A 15,821-nucleotide genomic window follows, 5' to 3' on the forward strand; every position below is an offset into this window, starting at 1 on the left:
CTCAAAATAAAGTTTCTTGTATCCACTCTCCTTAAATTAATCTATTAACCATTCTAACACATGCCAAGTCTTATGAACATATTATGTGTTCTAATTAATTTTTTCATATTATAAGTAATTATAATTTGACAATGACAATCTATTTATTTCTCTCAACTGCACAATTTCTTAGCATAGATTTTGGATTTCTTCTATAGGTATAGAAATAGTGCTTCCATAGTTGGGATTGATATGTGTGAAATTTCTATCCTAAGAGTGTTGACAAGTTCGTGAAGATTTGTAATAATTATAAATCTATTCTCACTTTTACCAAATATAGCATCTATGATTTTTTCTTCAATTTCAAACAACTTAATAAATCTATAAGTCAAATAGAAGAAGATAATCTATAGCTTCTAATGTCAAATGAAAATTTCCACAAAGACAATTGATCCGCTCTCTTTAAAGAAAAAAATCAAGGTTTTAAAAATATAAAATATTAGTTTAAAGATGAATAGTCCACAACCTTTGAAATACAATAATAAAAATAGAGTAAACTACTTACTTTTGATAATAAGACGTGAATAATGAGTTTGCATTCTTATGAATTTGTCAAAGACAAGAACTTAAAAAAGATATATAAATTAGTAAAAAATGAATAAAAGAGAGGTGACAAAATAAAAATAAGAAAGTAGATATATTTAATAAGAAATTGGAATAGCTATTGAGAAGGACTAAGAACCTAGAGACTCTTGAAATTAGATTGGAAACAAAAAAAGAATTGACAAAAGTGAAGAAGGCTTCACTTTTACCTCTATATATACTATCTACCAAAGAGCTACATGGCGATGTTCTATAAGACCTCTAACACCTATCTAATTTGTAAGACACATGTTTGATTTATAAGACAAGTTTTTTATATGTGCGCCATGTAGTTAGCTTGTTCTACAAGCTATTAACATGTGCAATATGTGGCTAACTTGTTGGCCAAGTTTTTAACCTACCAATCACCTATAGATATGTATAAAAGTAAAGATGCAGTCATGAAGTTTCTAAAAAAATTGTCTACAAGATATTATCAAATTAATCTATTTATACCTGCTTCTACCTATTCATATTACCCAGAAGTAAAATGTCTGTGATACAACCTCTTGATTGTTGGATAATGCTCATTGATTTTCAGGTTTGCTTAAGACAATGTTTGATTTCTGCCTTTAGAGTATAGAAATCGGCATTTAAAACCGTGTCAAACACGGTTTTTGAAAGATCTGTACCTGGTCCTAATTGGAGCACCGAACAGTAGCTTAGGAAAGCATTGCATTCCAACCTGTGGGAGACTGCTTGACATAGAGCGAATGGTCATTGTTCAAAGCAAACTTAGTTGCGAACCCATGTGATTGTTCTTCATGCATTTGGGTATTCGCAAGGCCAAATGTGAAGGCCAACCAGCCATCTTTAGAATGATCGGGGAGCTCGGCAATGTCTTGGTTTCTCCTGGACGGAGACCTTCATCCAAGTTCCCGTGCCACAGCGCAGAGGTGGAGGTGACGGAATCTGAAGTCCTGGAGAGAGTCTGGGACCAAAACCCAGGCTGCTGATACAGGGGGCCTGACATGCAAGGCCGGATTTGAAAACCGCACTGCTGGAACTTCTGCTGAACATACTGCACCAATGCCGTGAGATTGCTCAGCTCATCGTTGTTTTGGCAGGAGCAACAGACTCGCACTGCAAGTGATGGAGTTTCCTTAAGTGAGCTTTGCTCTGGAATCGTGCAATAGCGCGGTGATCACGCACTCAGGAGCGTAAACCCAAGTGGATTTACTTTTAATATTAGCGCCAGCTTTGGGGGAGACAGAATGGCTAATGAAAGGTGACGTTAAGTGATTGCCTGCATAAATTTGGATCATTGACTCGTCAGCCGCGAAGGAGAGGACTTCTCGAGCTCCACCAAGGCTGCAGGTCGCCGTGAGCTGGCGCGATGAAACTAGATGGAAAGAGAATGAGTGAGAGAGCGAAAAACGATACTGAAGTTGTTAGCGGTGCCTCGGATTCCCTTAGCAAATGCGCCGTCGAGAAAGTCCTTTCAACCCCTACATTTCTACACTAAATGGCCTACCAATGATCATGCAACACCTACATCATGTGTGCCTTAGGTTCTATTCTCAGCATCTTGCGGAGTTCACTGTACGGGAGCCTGCCATATATCATTAATAATCCTTTAGAGTTCACCTTTTTAAAACCCAAGCTTTAGTCTTTGCCTAGCTTTGAAATTTGTGATTTTAGTTGCCCATATTTTTCTCATATTTTTCTTGAGTACAGGTAAAAAAAAACAAATTGTTACTCGAATTAACTGAAGATGTACAACTCTTCTTATGCCACCATCTAGGCACGAATGACCTACTTCTAACAGGAAAAAGTAGCATAGTGAGTGTTTTTTTACCCGTTACAACTGCATGGAGGAGGTTAACAGGAATGGAGAAGTTTACATCTTTTGGAATATATATCAACTAAACACAGCTGCTACGACAGTTCTCTATGCACAATAATGAACGCACATTTTCGAATGGCTGTCACTCGACCTCTTCAAAATTTCTGGTCCTTCTTGAAAGACTCAGGGATACTACCCAATTGCTTCAAATTCAAAATCAAATTTGGGAGCACAGTTTTGATCGGAGTTTGTGCACGATCACTCCTCATCTTAAACGTGCATTTACTCGACACTAGCTCACTCGTCCATTTTCTGCCATGCTAGTGCCATGTTCCCATGAGATATTACAGGGAAATGCTTTTGTTCCAGAATCAGAAATCATGTTGGGCCAGGATTTGGGAGGGTCTGCTTTTTAGGGCTAATGCTCGGAAGGAGAAGCACATTTGCAATGTTTACACTTTGATGATTTTCTATGAGGATAATTCCCCCGAAAAGTAGGCATGGCATGATATGGCTGCGCGAAGGAGAGGTATAGGTTCTGATGGATCCCACGGAACGACTTCTGCAGTAAACTCTTACCGACCATCCACTCGGTTCCTTGGATTCCTTGCCAATATGATCCTCTTTGCCGTTGCACAGAGCCCCCTCTTTTTTCCTTCTTTCACTGTAGCTCTATTACAACCATCGTTGGTTTTCTAAAATTACTCCTCCGTCACCGTAATATTAGGGTTCTCTATGGCCAGATGTGTGACATCTCATTTTACTCTCCAGGCTCTTACATAATTTAAGTAACGCAGATTAACACACGCTTTCACGGACCTCCAGCCTTGTGGGCTTCGTTGCAGAGGAAGAAACTAGCTAACAGGGTCAGGACCGACCTAATTAGCTAATCCCCTCCCTTAAAAGCGGAACTCTCCTCGACTTTGTCGCGATCTCGTCGTGTGGCAGGGCCCTGCTTTCAAACGGTCAGTCGCTGTCGCATTCCCGCTTCGTTTCCTGGCACCCCCTCCCCTGCACTACTCTACACTTCTCGTATGCTTCTCTTCACCCCCCAGCAAGGTTCGCTCTTCATCTTCCTGAAACTCCACGTGCATTGCATTGCATTGCTGTGCAATTGCCACTGCTCCTGCATTGTGCCGGACCTTGTTTGTGCGCGACAGAGGTCGCCTGCTTTCGTCTTCTCTCAATTTCTTTGGGTGGACGGTTTGTTCCCTCTTGTCTTGTGTGCCGACTGCACCTTCGCATCAGTTGAGCGCTATTGCTGTATACTGTGATTTGTCTGGGTCGTCCCAGCTGCCGGGTAAGGAAGGTTTGCTTAGTGGATCGGATAGTGTTGTAGGGGCGAAGAAGAGAGGTATGCCATGCAGACAGAGAGAGAAGGAGATAGAGCGAGTGAACGTAGAAGAGTAATAATAATATTTGTGGGATTTGAAATTCTGCTGCCGCAGTATAGGTATCGATCTTCCGGTGAAGAGGACAGCGAAGGGATTCGTCATCTTTTCGAAGACAAAGGGGGGCGGGTGATAGAGCGAGTGGTGCAGGGGATGTGACACTCTAGCGCATACCAAGATGTTTACAGACGGGCTTGATACTTCGGCTTTGCAATGGGTTCGCGAGGTACTGTATTTCGCTACTTGTCCCCGGTGTTGCTTGTCGTACCACCTCCTACTTCGTTGTCGATTGCTGTGAGAACTTCACATTGAAGGCAAAGTCTACAGGTGGGTTAACTAATGTCTTTGGATGAGCTGGGGAGAGGGTGGAGTGTTATCTAAGTGTGACAAAGGAATGCAATCTTTTCTACCTTGATTATAAGCCATGAACCCGAGAGGTGGAGTGGGTATCTTTTGCGGAAAGAGACGAAGACAACAGGCTGGACTTTTCACAGCAGTTGTTTGAAGAACCAGTACTACACAACATTCTAATTCCTACTTTTCGCACCTTACGTAAAGCACCGCGAGTTGGTTGTTGGAAAGCTGGAAGTAATCTCTTTTGTTGCACTTCATTTGACACATGAATGGTCCTGTGATTTACAATTAGCTGAGTGCTCTTCGCCTAGAGCGGCAGTAGTACCCCTAAGACTTTCGACATGGACGAGGGTCTCATATACAAGTCTGAATCGCGTGATGTAATAGTGATGAGTATGGTTTGGGTAGGTGTGTAAGATGAGTTGCCATCATATGGGGCGTGTTGGTGTTGCAGGAGCAGGCAAGAACAGTGACTACGCCGAGAACATGTAGCACGCCTGCGTCAGCAATGGGCAGTCCTGACATTACCCGGTACGAGTATCGCAAGGCAGGAACACGCACGACCTTGACGAGAAAGACCTTTGGGTTACCTCCTCCACAGTTGTCGAATGTCCATTTGCACTCTCAGGCCCTGAAGCCGGTGTATGCCCATGACCAGGGAACCTACGCTGCCGATGACTTGGAAGAGAGTGTGGGATCCATCTCCGGGGGCAATGTCCGAGGTCATGACGACTACGATTCCGGTGATGAGCAAGAATCTGGGCTATACTCTCCTGACACGTCCACCTCAGACAGCTTGCCCTCAGGTAACGCTGCAGGCCATGAACGCAAAGCTAACGAGGAGTTGTATGATGCTCGGAGGCGGCTTCCTCTGATGGCCGACCCAGTCGAAGTGGAAGACTACTACGATGGTCCACTATCTAGGAAGAACAGCTTTGGGAAGAAAGGAACTCCACGGAGAGAGATCTCTGGGCGCTGGGATACTCTTAATCGCAAAGAGGATACCAGTCAGGAAAGAAAAGAGAATGCTGGTAGCAGGCAAAGCAGCATTGACCAGCGCGACATACGGCAGGGTGCCTACACCGGCAGTGGGAGGTTTGATCCTTACTACGGTCGACGGGAAGATCCACTGGAGCGGCATGTTGCTTACACAGGCAGTGAAAAGTTGGACCCTGATTATGGACGATCTAGCATGAAGGTCAGCAGGGGCCCTTCAGGCGATGTACAACCCTCAGAAGATCAGAATCTGACTTCAGCAACTGAGTTGTCTGAAGATGACATCGATAGCGATGAGGATGACCATTCTGACGAAGATCGGCTTCAGAGGAGCTCCGGGAAACAGCAAGGTGCTGGTTATCCCAAGATTGAAGGTTATACTCCCTTTGTAAGTGTGCGTTTTCCCATTTCCAGGAACCATTCGCAAGTTGGCAAAAGCCTTCAATTTTTTTTTAGTGTAATTGACAGTTCGATTTGGCATGTAGGAGAGAGAATCTCGCTCCACTCAGAGAACTGTGCAGACTCAACCTTCCTGCCAGCGGTGGACTGCAGCACCCGCAACACCAGCGCAGGTGCGGAACTTACTACTGTACTCTTGTATAGAATGAAGTCGAAAAGGTCATGGGGTGTTTCCTAGCCTATCTTCATTGACACCCTGTTGCTATTCGTGATTTTTGCCTTGACCTGTGATTTCGAGTTAACTCACTTCTGTTTGGTTAGGCTCCGCTGTACTTGGGTTCAAGGCTTGATGTCATCATTATGAATGCCCTTGTTAAATCTCAACTGGGAGGATATCTTAATGAACTCAGGGCCACAAGGGAAACGTAGAGTCACCGCCGGACCGTTTGCCCAGTAGGACCGGGGGACCTCCAAGTGCACCGCCCTTCTTCGATGGCGTGGTTTTGGAGGTTTCTGAAGCACCTGCTTCGAGCATAGGCGGAAGTTACTTAACAGGTCTCGAGCAACAGAGCGCCTTTGCTACACCCTGTGAACCCAGTGCGAGGTAGTCTCTGGTTTCCTGCATTGTTGGTGGGTAGTTAAGACAGCATTCGAAAGGCTCAAGTTGGATACTGAAATGAATTGTTCGTATTGTTAAGTCAAAAGTTAACGATAGTTGATTGCATGTTCTCCCGTAGTCTATATGATGCGAAGTCCGCCATATGGCACTGGGAGGGTTTAGAGGCACTGTTTGAGATTGTGAGTTCTGTAATTTTATGTAGATCTATATCAACTGCTGAGGAAACTGGTATCTCCTCACATCGTAGAGGTTCCTCCGGTCCCAACCGTCCTGCACCAACCCCTCCTGTGGTATATCACAGGTATAGAATCCCTTCTGCTTTCTCCAAACTTTCATTCAGACATTAGTGGATGAGCGCTCTGAAATTTTCACCTTTTTTTGCCTTCTCCTACTGAGGTAGATTGAAGGCTATCCTCCGCGAATAGGGAGTATGACCAGCAGTTTACATGTTTGTCTTTAAAAAGGGACTCATTATGGACTTTATTGAAGCTGTTAATCACAGTATCTTCTCCTCCGATGGGTCCTAAATAAGATTGTTATGATTTGGTTTTCTGTGTTTGTTTCTGATGTATGGAGTATGTTTGACGAGTTTCTTCCCATGGCTGTAGTGGACAAGCAGCATGGCAGGCCCTTGTAGCTTACGATGCATGTGTCCGTCTATGCCTCCGAGCATGGGCACGGGGATGTATGGAGGCTCCCGAGTTTCTCATGAACGAATGCTCTCTTCTTCGGAACTGCTTCGGGTTAGTTCCTTGCCGCTTAAGTCTAATGTGCAACCCTGAGCACTCATTTGTAGTGCCGGTTACTCGAACAAAGATTCTACATTCTGGATTCTAGTTTAGAGCACTTCCTTTAATCCCGCTGCTATGCCTAATTTATCATAGCTAAGTATCCGTGTTTGCGATTCTGGTACTAGTCTCGTGGAGCATAAATTTGATCATACTGGCGACATGAATATGCAGATTACAACAACTCTTATTGCAACCTCATGAAGAGGGCAGTCGGAGAGATGTGAGCGAGGAACTCGGAGACTCTGCCGCTGCCTTCTTGCAGAAACGATCAATTGGCAAAATCAAAGTTCAATGTGAGCTTCATTTTTACTATATGTTTTGTCATAATGTGTGGCTCACTTTCAAACCTCATTCTCGTTTTGGAATGAACAAGGCAAAATATGGGACCCTGATCTTTGTTGCTTGGATATCGTACAATCTTTTCTGCTCGGCTTTTATTTAATATTATCATTATTTTTTGGTGTAACAGTGCGCAAACTGAAGATTTTGGCTAAACCACACCCTCTTCGTAGCAGCAGCTTGTCTGCGGTTGATACCAACACAGCAGCCCTCAGCTTTGAAGGGCGCACACCTTCTCACAAACGATCACTGCTATCCACTGGTTGGTCTGCTGTAAGGAAAATGCGATTTGTTCCAAAGCAAGGGACACGTAGCCACAATTCATCTCAACGCAGTATGGCATATGTTAATGCTGGTGCTGAGTATGTCCGCCACGTATCAGGAATGCTCAAGGAGAAAGTGAGTAGCCTGCGGCATAGTTCGCTTGCTGAACTACCACAAGGTATCAACGCCTCTTCATTTCATCCCAATTGATCATCCCAAATCGCTTACCTCTTTCAGTGTTATACTCGAATGAAAGATGCTAAGGGATGGAAATATGCACTTTCGTCTTGGGGCTACGTTTTCTTTACTCTTTACTCTGTTCGTGCAGAAAAATTTACATGCTTATTGCGGTTAAAGAGCTCATCAGAGCAAGATAGTCTACGCCTGAAACCAGGATCTGGAGAGACCGCTACTCTGTTAGTAACGATACTTTCCCATATTCAAACATCTGTTGTGCTCATAATAATCAGAACATGTCGTCAATTTCTCGCTGCAACTTTGTTCGATCTACAAAGAAAGATCAAATGAATTCCAGCTTATCTAAAGAAATCATTGATCGTGGGTTGTGCAGCCTGCCTGAGAGTGCAGGGGATGACCTCTTATTAGATGTACTAGACGAGAGGGGGAATTTGCACGGTCGACTGACTGTGCATGTTGCTTCAATCAGTGACGATCCCGTAAGTCCTCAGCTCTCAGACAACCAGCACTAATACTTCTATTTTAACAGTTCATTGTTTTTCTTACCATATTAAACTCTGCATTTACGTAGCGAGTTTGTAACGTGCTGTGGTATTGTGTAGGGCGATCGATTACGGTGGTGCGATGTTTACAGCGTACCAGACCATGATTGTGTAGGAAAAGTTCAATTGTTTCTCAGTTATTACATGACATCCGTTGAAGTTGACTCCGCTAAGGTAAATCTCCTCACCCAGTTTGTGTATGTTAACGAAGAACATCCTAATCTACTTAATGTAAATGCTCTTTCGCTTCAGGGTCCTTCGCTTTATATCTGTTTATGAACTATTTTGCCCACAAGAAGCTTTTTCCTCCTTGATTGCACTGGAGTGCTTGCATTTGTGTAAACGATATATCCCTCGCAATTTCTTGCACCTCAAAGTCTTCGTTGAACATGCAGTGGGGTCCCGTAGGAGAGACAAGAGCTTATGATATTGTCTTGGAAGTGGCCATGAGAGTTCAACATTTTCAACGTCGTAACCTGCGGCTGGAAGGCTCCTGGCTGTGGTTACTTTCTGAGTTTGCATCCTGCTATGGAGTGTCAGCTTCTTATTCTAAGCTGAGGTAACCGCGCACTGTATTTAGATTATGCTGTTTGCAAATAGTCATACTGGAGTTGCATCACATCAAGGGCTATGTCGTTACCGATCTCTCCTAAGCTGGTCTTTTCTATGATGTACTCTTGGGCTGAATCTGTGGTTGTGACCTTTTCAGGTACCTTGTGTGCATCATGGAAGTGGCTACCCCTACTGAGGACTGTTTGGTTCTCATTCATGATCTTCTGTGTCCCATCATTAAATCTCGTGCCGAGAACTCCTTGAATCGACAGGAGGTAGGGCAGTATGATCGCTTATTTATCATAGGTCTTTTTTGACGTGGTTCACGTCGTGCTTCTCTTTTATCTTGCATCTTTGTGCACAATGATGTAACTCCTCAGACGCAGTAGACGGACCTGACGTCTGTGAAATTTGCTATGATGTGCTGCAGAAACGTCTGCTTGTGGATGTACAAGAGCAGGTGGAGCAGCTTCTTGCAGTTGTCTTTGAAAATTACAAGTCCCTTGATGAGAATTCTTCATCTGGCTTGGCTGATTTTTCTGGACCTGTTGTTGGGTCTGTGGCGCCTGCGTTGATTCCAGCAGTGCAGATTTATACTCTGCTACATGATATTCTTTCTTCAGAACCACGGAATACCCTCAGAAATTATTTCAAGGTTTTCCACGATCCTACTCTCACAACCTGCAAGGACATTTTTGTCTGTTTCCACTATAGGTTTGTGAATAGCATTTGAGTTGTAGCATGTTTAGTGTATACGCTGGCATATTCTCAATGGGCAAGGTGTTTGTGGGAATGTGGTAGACTGCGGCTATGAAGAGATGGAAGCGGCTTGTAATGGAAACGGATGAATTCTTATCTGGTAGTAGTGAAGGATTCTTAATGGATCCGCTGAGCATGTCAAGCGCATATCAAAAAATGAGAACCTTGTGCCTGAATGTCCGCAATGAAGTGCGTGCCGACATCGAAATACACAACAAGCATGTATTGCCCAGGTCAGGAGATTGATGAAAGTTTGTCCGGTACAACTTTGCCGAACTTAGGTCTGAATTATGATCTGTTCATGATTTCACATCTCGTGAATCTGGTTAAGCGAAGAGGTCACTAGAAGCACTTGATTGTTTTAGTTTTGCTTGTGGTTCATTATCTCATTTATATCGTCCGAAACATGCTTGTGTTTCATAGCTATTATCTATGTGCGCATATATGCTTCATTACTGAATTGGGTTTCTTGACATGAAAGGGATGAATACTGATGACATTAGTCACTGGTATTGCAGCTCTATTGATTTACCCAATATTTCAGCATGCGTATATGATGTGGAGTTGGCTAATCGCTTGCGTTCTTTTCTGGTGGCCTGCCCCCCGTCCTCCCCTTCACCACCTGTTGCTGAACTCATGCTCTCCACTGCTGACTTCCAGCAAGACCTAACATCTTGGCGAATCAGGTGATTGGTTACCTTTTCTGTTCGTCTTGGCTGCAGCGCTGGTAAGAATTTAACGTATTGGTAGTTTTGATCTTCTTCATCTCGGAATTGCACCTCATCCCAATTGTTGGAATGGATCGCAGGAATCCCGATTGTTGGAAGGGAGGTGTAGATGCCAAAGCTCTATTTCACTTTTACATCGTTCTCTGGATTCAGGACAAGCGTCTGCATTTGCTTGATTTCTGCAAGTTTGACAAAGTAATCATCTCAAACCTGACCTCAACTGTACTCTTCATTGTCATTGATCTGCATGGGATCTTTTCGTACACTCAGAGAAGCTACTGATATGATTTAAACTGAGCATTGATGTAGGAGCGGTGCACGTGGGATACGACGCAGCATACCACGTCACCGTTTGTGGAAGAAGTTTATGAGCGCATCAAAGATACTCTGAATGAGTTTGAAGTGATCATGAACCGCTGGCCTGAGTATACTGTTGCTTTAGAAAACGTAAGTAGCTCTTCCTGATAACTTTTATGGAACATGAATAAGCCATTAATTACCTTGCATATTTTAAGTAGTTCTTATTTCCTCACCCTCATGTCGAGGGTGAAATGTCTAGCTGGTATGATCATGGAATTGAGGGGAGTTCTGTGGCCAAGGCTTCGACCCAGAACTTATTACTTTGCACTGTACAATTCCAGCGTTTCTATCCTCATGACAAAGCCAGGAAAGTGTAGCCTCGCTTATCACCAATTCGTTCCTAAATCTGGGCTTCTGTAACTCGGTTGGCAGGCTTTAGCAGACATTGAAAGAGCAGTGATTGGGGCACTTGAGAAGCAATATGCGGAGGTGCTCCTTCCTCTGAAGGATGTTATGATCCCAAAAAAGTTTAGTTTGCAGTACATGCAGAAGCTTACTCGTCGACAGAAACCTACTATATACACTGTGCCGAACCAGGTAATGGCCTCTTCTGCGCTCGTCTTTTTGTATTATAAATACACGCGAAGATTATGCCATCGCCATCACTTTTGTGTAGTGACCAAGTGCGGGTCTCTGCTATTTGATGGACTTCATGATAGATAGCCTTGCAACGTACTTCTTGCATGTGGTGGATGTATGTATGCATGCCAACATTTCCCTGACATGATTCTGGAACAGCTGGGAGTGATGCTGAATAGCTTGAAGCGGCTGTTAGACACACTGCGACCTAGGATAGAAGGACAGATGAAGACATGGGTTGCTTGTCTTCCGGAAGATGGTGGACCTGGCCGCATTGTGTTTGGAGAACACCTCAATGAGGTTACTATTGAGCTTCGAGCCAAGTATAAGAATTACTTACAATCTATTGTGGAGAAACTTTCGGACAATGTAAGCTCATTTGTATTTATAATAGACATGTTCGATGTGTCTAACGAATCGCTTTCGAATTGGCATGACATGTGCTTACATGTTTCACTTCTCAATTCACGGTGATGGATGCACAGGCAAAATTGACAAGGACAACTAAACTGAAGAAAATACTCCAGGATACCAGAGAGGCTGGTGGCGAGTCCGACATTTGTGATCGCATGCAACCGCTCAACACTCAACTTGTGGACACAATTTCTCACCTTTATGATGTGTTCACCCCACGAGTATTCGTTGCAGTTTGTCGAGGCTTTTGGGACCGTATGGCTAGAGTATGACCTTCCATATGCCTGTATTTCCTTGGCCAGTTTTCATTTCTGAACTTGTCAGATGCTACCTGAGACACGATACTTTACATGACGTTTTACGTTAATGATTGTGAACTGTCCCGTAAATGTGCTGAACGAATCTGTTGTCTTACAACGCAGGATGTTCTTCACTTCCTGGAGAATAGGAAAGGGAATAGGTCGTGGTACAAAGGCTCATCGTTTGCCCTTGGAGTAAGTATTCTTCCTTGCATCAATCTATGAAAATTGCTAATGGAGCTTCCTTGTGATTGCGACTGTGAAACGTGAACGTGAACGTGAGATTTATTGACCACTTCTTATCGTCAATCGCAGATTCTAGATGATGTATTCGCAACGCAAATGCAGCGACTGCAGGGCGGTACATTGCAAGAGAAAGACCTGGATCCTCCTCGCTCCGTTGCAGAGGCACGATCCTTGCTTTCGCGGGATGCTCAAAATGGCACCGACTCGTCTTCCTTGTTTTTCTATTGACAAGCGTAAACATCTATGAGCCCAAATTTTACGGTACAACATGTATAATATCTACGTGGGGGATAGTGCGAGAATATAGAGTAGGAAAAGAGGGTGCGTCTAGAAATTAGTCTGGCTCACAGCGGATCAGGAAACACTCCAAACACATGACACTGATGGGAAGAGTACTTATAAACGGTCTTTTCCATAGTTACCGACTCTTAACAACACCCAAGATAGATGTGAAGCGGCACCCACTCCAGTTATTAAGGTATTGTATAGTAAATTCTTCAGATACACCCTGTACATGGCCGGCTATTCAAGTCCTACAGCGTGTTGTGTTGTCGAGAAATGACTTCGTTTCCTTGGAAATGAGTAATATTCAATCCAATTTGTCCCAATTCTGACACATGTAATGTTCTTAGTGATTGTGTGAGTCATACTCATTTGTGAATCTTGGATGCATGTGATGCGAAAACATGTTAAGATACAAACATTTGTACAATAATATTTCGAAAGTAATATTCTTAGATATTTTATGTTGAATAATTTGTCTTATGTTCCGATCCTATATACCTAGTACTCCCTTCTTTTCTTAAGTGTTTGTATTACCAAAAATTAATCAAAAGAATATATTACTTGGATTATGTTCTTTAGGTTTTGAACAATTTGATTGCCTGGTTTTGCTTAGATGCTAAAAATTTCAAGTTTTGATGGTTTTAAGTCTATTTATACCTATAATGTTGGCCATAATGATAGTTATTATTGGTTTTGAACAAATAAAAGCATTGGATTTAATTGAAGTAATAGTATCACATATAATAAATTATTTGATTAATATTCAATGTATAGTTTTAGATTGTATGTATTATTATCTACTTAACTAATCATATTTTAGTTATTGTTGTATATTTTGGTGAATGTCTGAATTATAAGATAGCAAAGTTGAGTTTTTCTATTAACCATTCTTAGATTTAAAAGTATCAAATATGTATTTGTAATATACAAATAGTAAATTTTAAAAGAATTGATTTTTATTTTGACTAAATTTTAAAAGAATTTATTTTTATAAGCTTTATAGATACTACTTTGATTTTATAGGTGTCTATAATTGATTTTTTAGGTTATAAATCTGGTCAACAAGTTGGCCATATACTACACATGTTGGTAGCTTGAAGAACAAGCTAATTATGTGCCCCACATGTAAAAAACTTGCCATCTAAGCTATGGCATGTGTCTTGCAAAGTCAACACATATTAGAGATCCCATAGAACACTGCCACATAGCTCTTGTATCTTGCTATATAGATAGTCCATATAGAAAACTTACCTTACAATTTAAGATACATCTCATGCAAAGTCAACATATTTTTAGAGGTCCTATAGAATGTTAATACATTGATCTAAGGTAGATATTATATATAAAGATAAGAGTGAAGCTTTCTTCCCTCTTTGTCAACAACATGAACTGGAAGAAGATGCATAAACTTAAAAAATTTGTATTAAAAGAAAAATGACAAAATAGCAATAAAGTAGTATGTATATGCCACACGTTGTATCTTGCCATCTATTCAAAGAAGAATATCTCATTTGTGGAAATTTTCATCTCTATTACATCATTTTGAAGGCTATAATAATAGCAATATCTCATTTGATAAGTCAACAAATGTTGGCTCTTGAATTGAATCTACTGGTTATTGATTCTCTATCTCTTTAATGTTACAATTATACAAAAACTATAAACAAGGTTATAAAGTAGAATGCAATCTTTTTTAAATTATATTTTTTTTATAGCAAAGATTTGCTATCCTTCATCTTGGTATTGATAGATGTCATTGATAAAAAGCTTTAACCTTCTCTATTGCATTTGTAAGATTTTTTGCTCACTTCCATGTGTATTTACTAATATTGTATCCACACTAATGAATAAGATATTCAACCCTATCTCAGCACTGCCTTAAGTCTAAGATTTCTTCTACCTCAAATTCTTGATTATTATCCACTTCTATAAGAGGTAGTTGTATTTGTCTTTTTTTTAGGATATTTACTATCTTGTATGGCTCCAAAAGAGACATGTGAAATATGGAATGGATTTTCATAGACTCTAATAGATTTAATTGATAAGTGACTACATTGACTTATTTACAAATAAGAAATAGTCCAAGTCTATAATTATCCAACTTTTCACAAGAATGAATAATTTTATTATAACGACAAAGTAACCATATCGTATTACCAATATAGAAATGAGGTTTTTTCTTGCAATGAGCATCTATATTGTTCTTTTGTTATTTTTGAGTATTTTTTAGTTACACCTTCATTATTGTATGTAACTTAGATAAATGATTTATCAAATCTTCTACTGTAAGATTATCAACTTTTGAAAAGTCAAAAACATCAAGTTGTAAATGATAATCATAATTAGCAAAACAAAGTATTTATTGCGTAGAAGAATGTACCATGTTATTATAAGCAAACTCTCTCAATGGCAAAAGAGTTGTCCAATCATCTTATTAGTAGTTAATGGTACATCGCAAGTATTGCTCCAAAACTTGATTTACATACTCTGTTTATCGATCAGTTTGAAGATAGAAAATCAAAGATAGTTTTATGTCTACTTTTAGAATTTAAAGAATCATTCTCTAAAATCTTAATATAAATTGAGTTTTTTTATCTAATATAATATCTTTAGGCAATCTAAAATAGAAATGGATGTTGTCAAGGAAAAACTTGGCTGTTTCTTCACCTATGATATCTTTTGTACATAATAAAACTTATGTCATCTTAATGAAACAATCTACTATTTCAAATATAGAGTCAGAAGAACCTCAGATTTGAAGATTCATGATAAAATCCATAGAAACAAAAGACCATGGATGTTTTGGAATGGGTAATAATTGAAAAAGTCTATAGAGTCGATAATAAGGAGTTTTTGACTTTGAACAAAAGTCTTATGATTGAATAAAGTCTTTCATTGCATACCACATTTGTGGCTACCACAAATATTTAGATATAAGTTTTAAAGTCTTGTTGTATCTAAAATATTTAGCCATTATAAAGTCATGATGTACTTGAAGAATATCTAAATATTTTTCTTTTTCTAAAATATATAGACATCTTTTGAAATAGAGTAGGTTTTTTTTGAATTCAAACTTGAAAGTATCATGAAATTTAAAAGAATGATTCTTGATATCATAAACAAGAAGATCATAAGACATATTTGATTGAATTTATTTGATAAGTGTTAAATCAACAATTAATGTTTATTTTATTTCTTGAAGATGAAAGTGCTTCGGTTTTAAGAAAATTATTCTTTATTGATCAAAAGATGAATCTCTTTCTTTTGGTATAAGATAAGAATGTCTAAAAAGGATGTTT

General features: G+C 40.5%; 1 protein-coding gene across 5 annotated transcripts; it reads left to right on the plus strand.

Annotated features, from left to right (window-relative positions):
- Positions 1 to 3,268: 3,268 nt before the first annotated feature.
- LOC112278151 (uncharacterized) lies at positions 3,269 to 12,853 on the plus strand. 5 transcript variants are annotated; one of them, XM_024511303.3, is made up of 24 exons: positions 3,269 to 3,372; positions 3,856 to 4,024; positions 4,607 to 5,536; positions 5,634 to 5,720; positions 5,958 to 6,151; positions 6,369 to 6,467; positions 6,775 to 6,909; positions 7,129 to 7,250; positions 7,427 to 7,738; positions 7,889 to 7,976; positions 8,132 to 8,237; positions 8,361 to 8,474; positions 8,696 to 8,859; positions 9,010 to 9,127; positions 9,283 to 9,507; positions 9,654 to 9,844; positions 10,130 to 10,297; positions 10,420 to 10,534; positions 10,649 to 10,786; positions 11,072 to 11,236; positions 11,438 to 11,647; positions 11,764 to 11,958; positions 12,115 to 12,186; positions 12,307 to 12,853. In XM_024511303.3, exons 2-24 carry the CDS (start codon positions 3,977 to 3,979, stop codon positions 12,463 to 12,465), a joined length of 4,155 nt encoding a protein of 1,384 aa, XP_024367071.1. In that variant the 5' UTR covers positions 3,269 to 3,372; positions 3,856 to 3,976; the 3' UTR covers positions 12,466 to 12,853. The 5 variants fall into 5 exon arrangements, with proteins under 5 accessions (XP_024367071.1, XP_024367069.1, XP_073387826.1 ...); XM_024511301.2 differs by having other exon boundaries at positions 3,328 to 3,466; XM_073531725.1 differs by lacking the exon at positions 6,369 to 6,467 and having other exon boundaries at positions 3,328 to 3,466.
- Positions 12,854 to 15,821: the final 2,968 nt, after the last annotated feature.

This window comes from Physcomitrium patens, chromosome 26 (assembly GCF_059467195.1).
Source record: "Physcomitrium patens ecotype Gransden chromosome 26, ASM5946719v1, whole genome shotgun sequence".
Lineage (NCBI taxonomy): Eukaryota > Viridiplantae > Streptophyta > Bryopsida > Funariales > Funariaceae > Physcomitrium > Physcomitrium patens.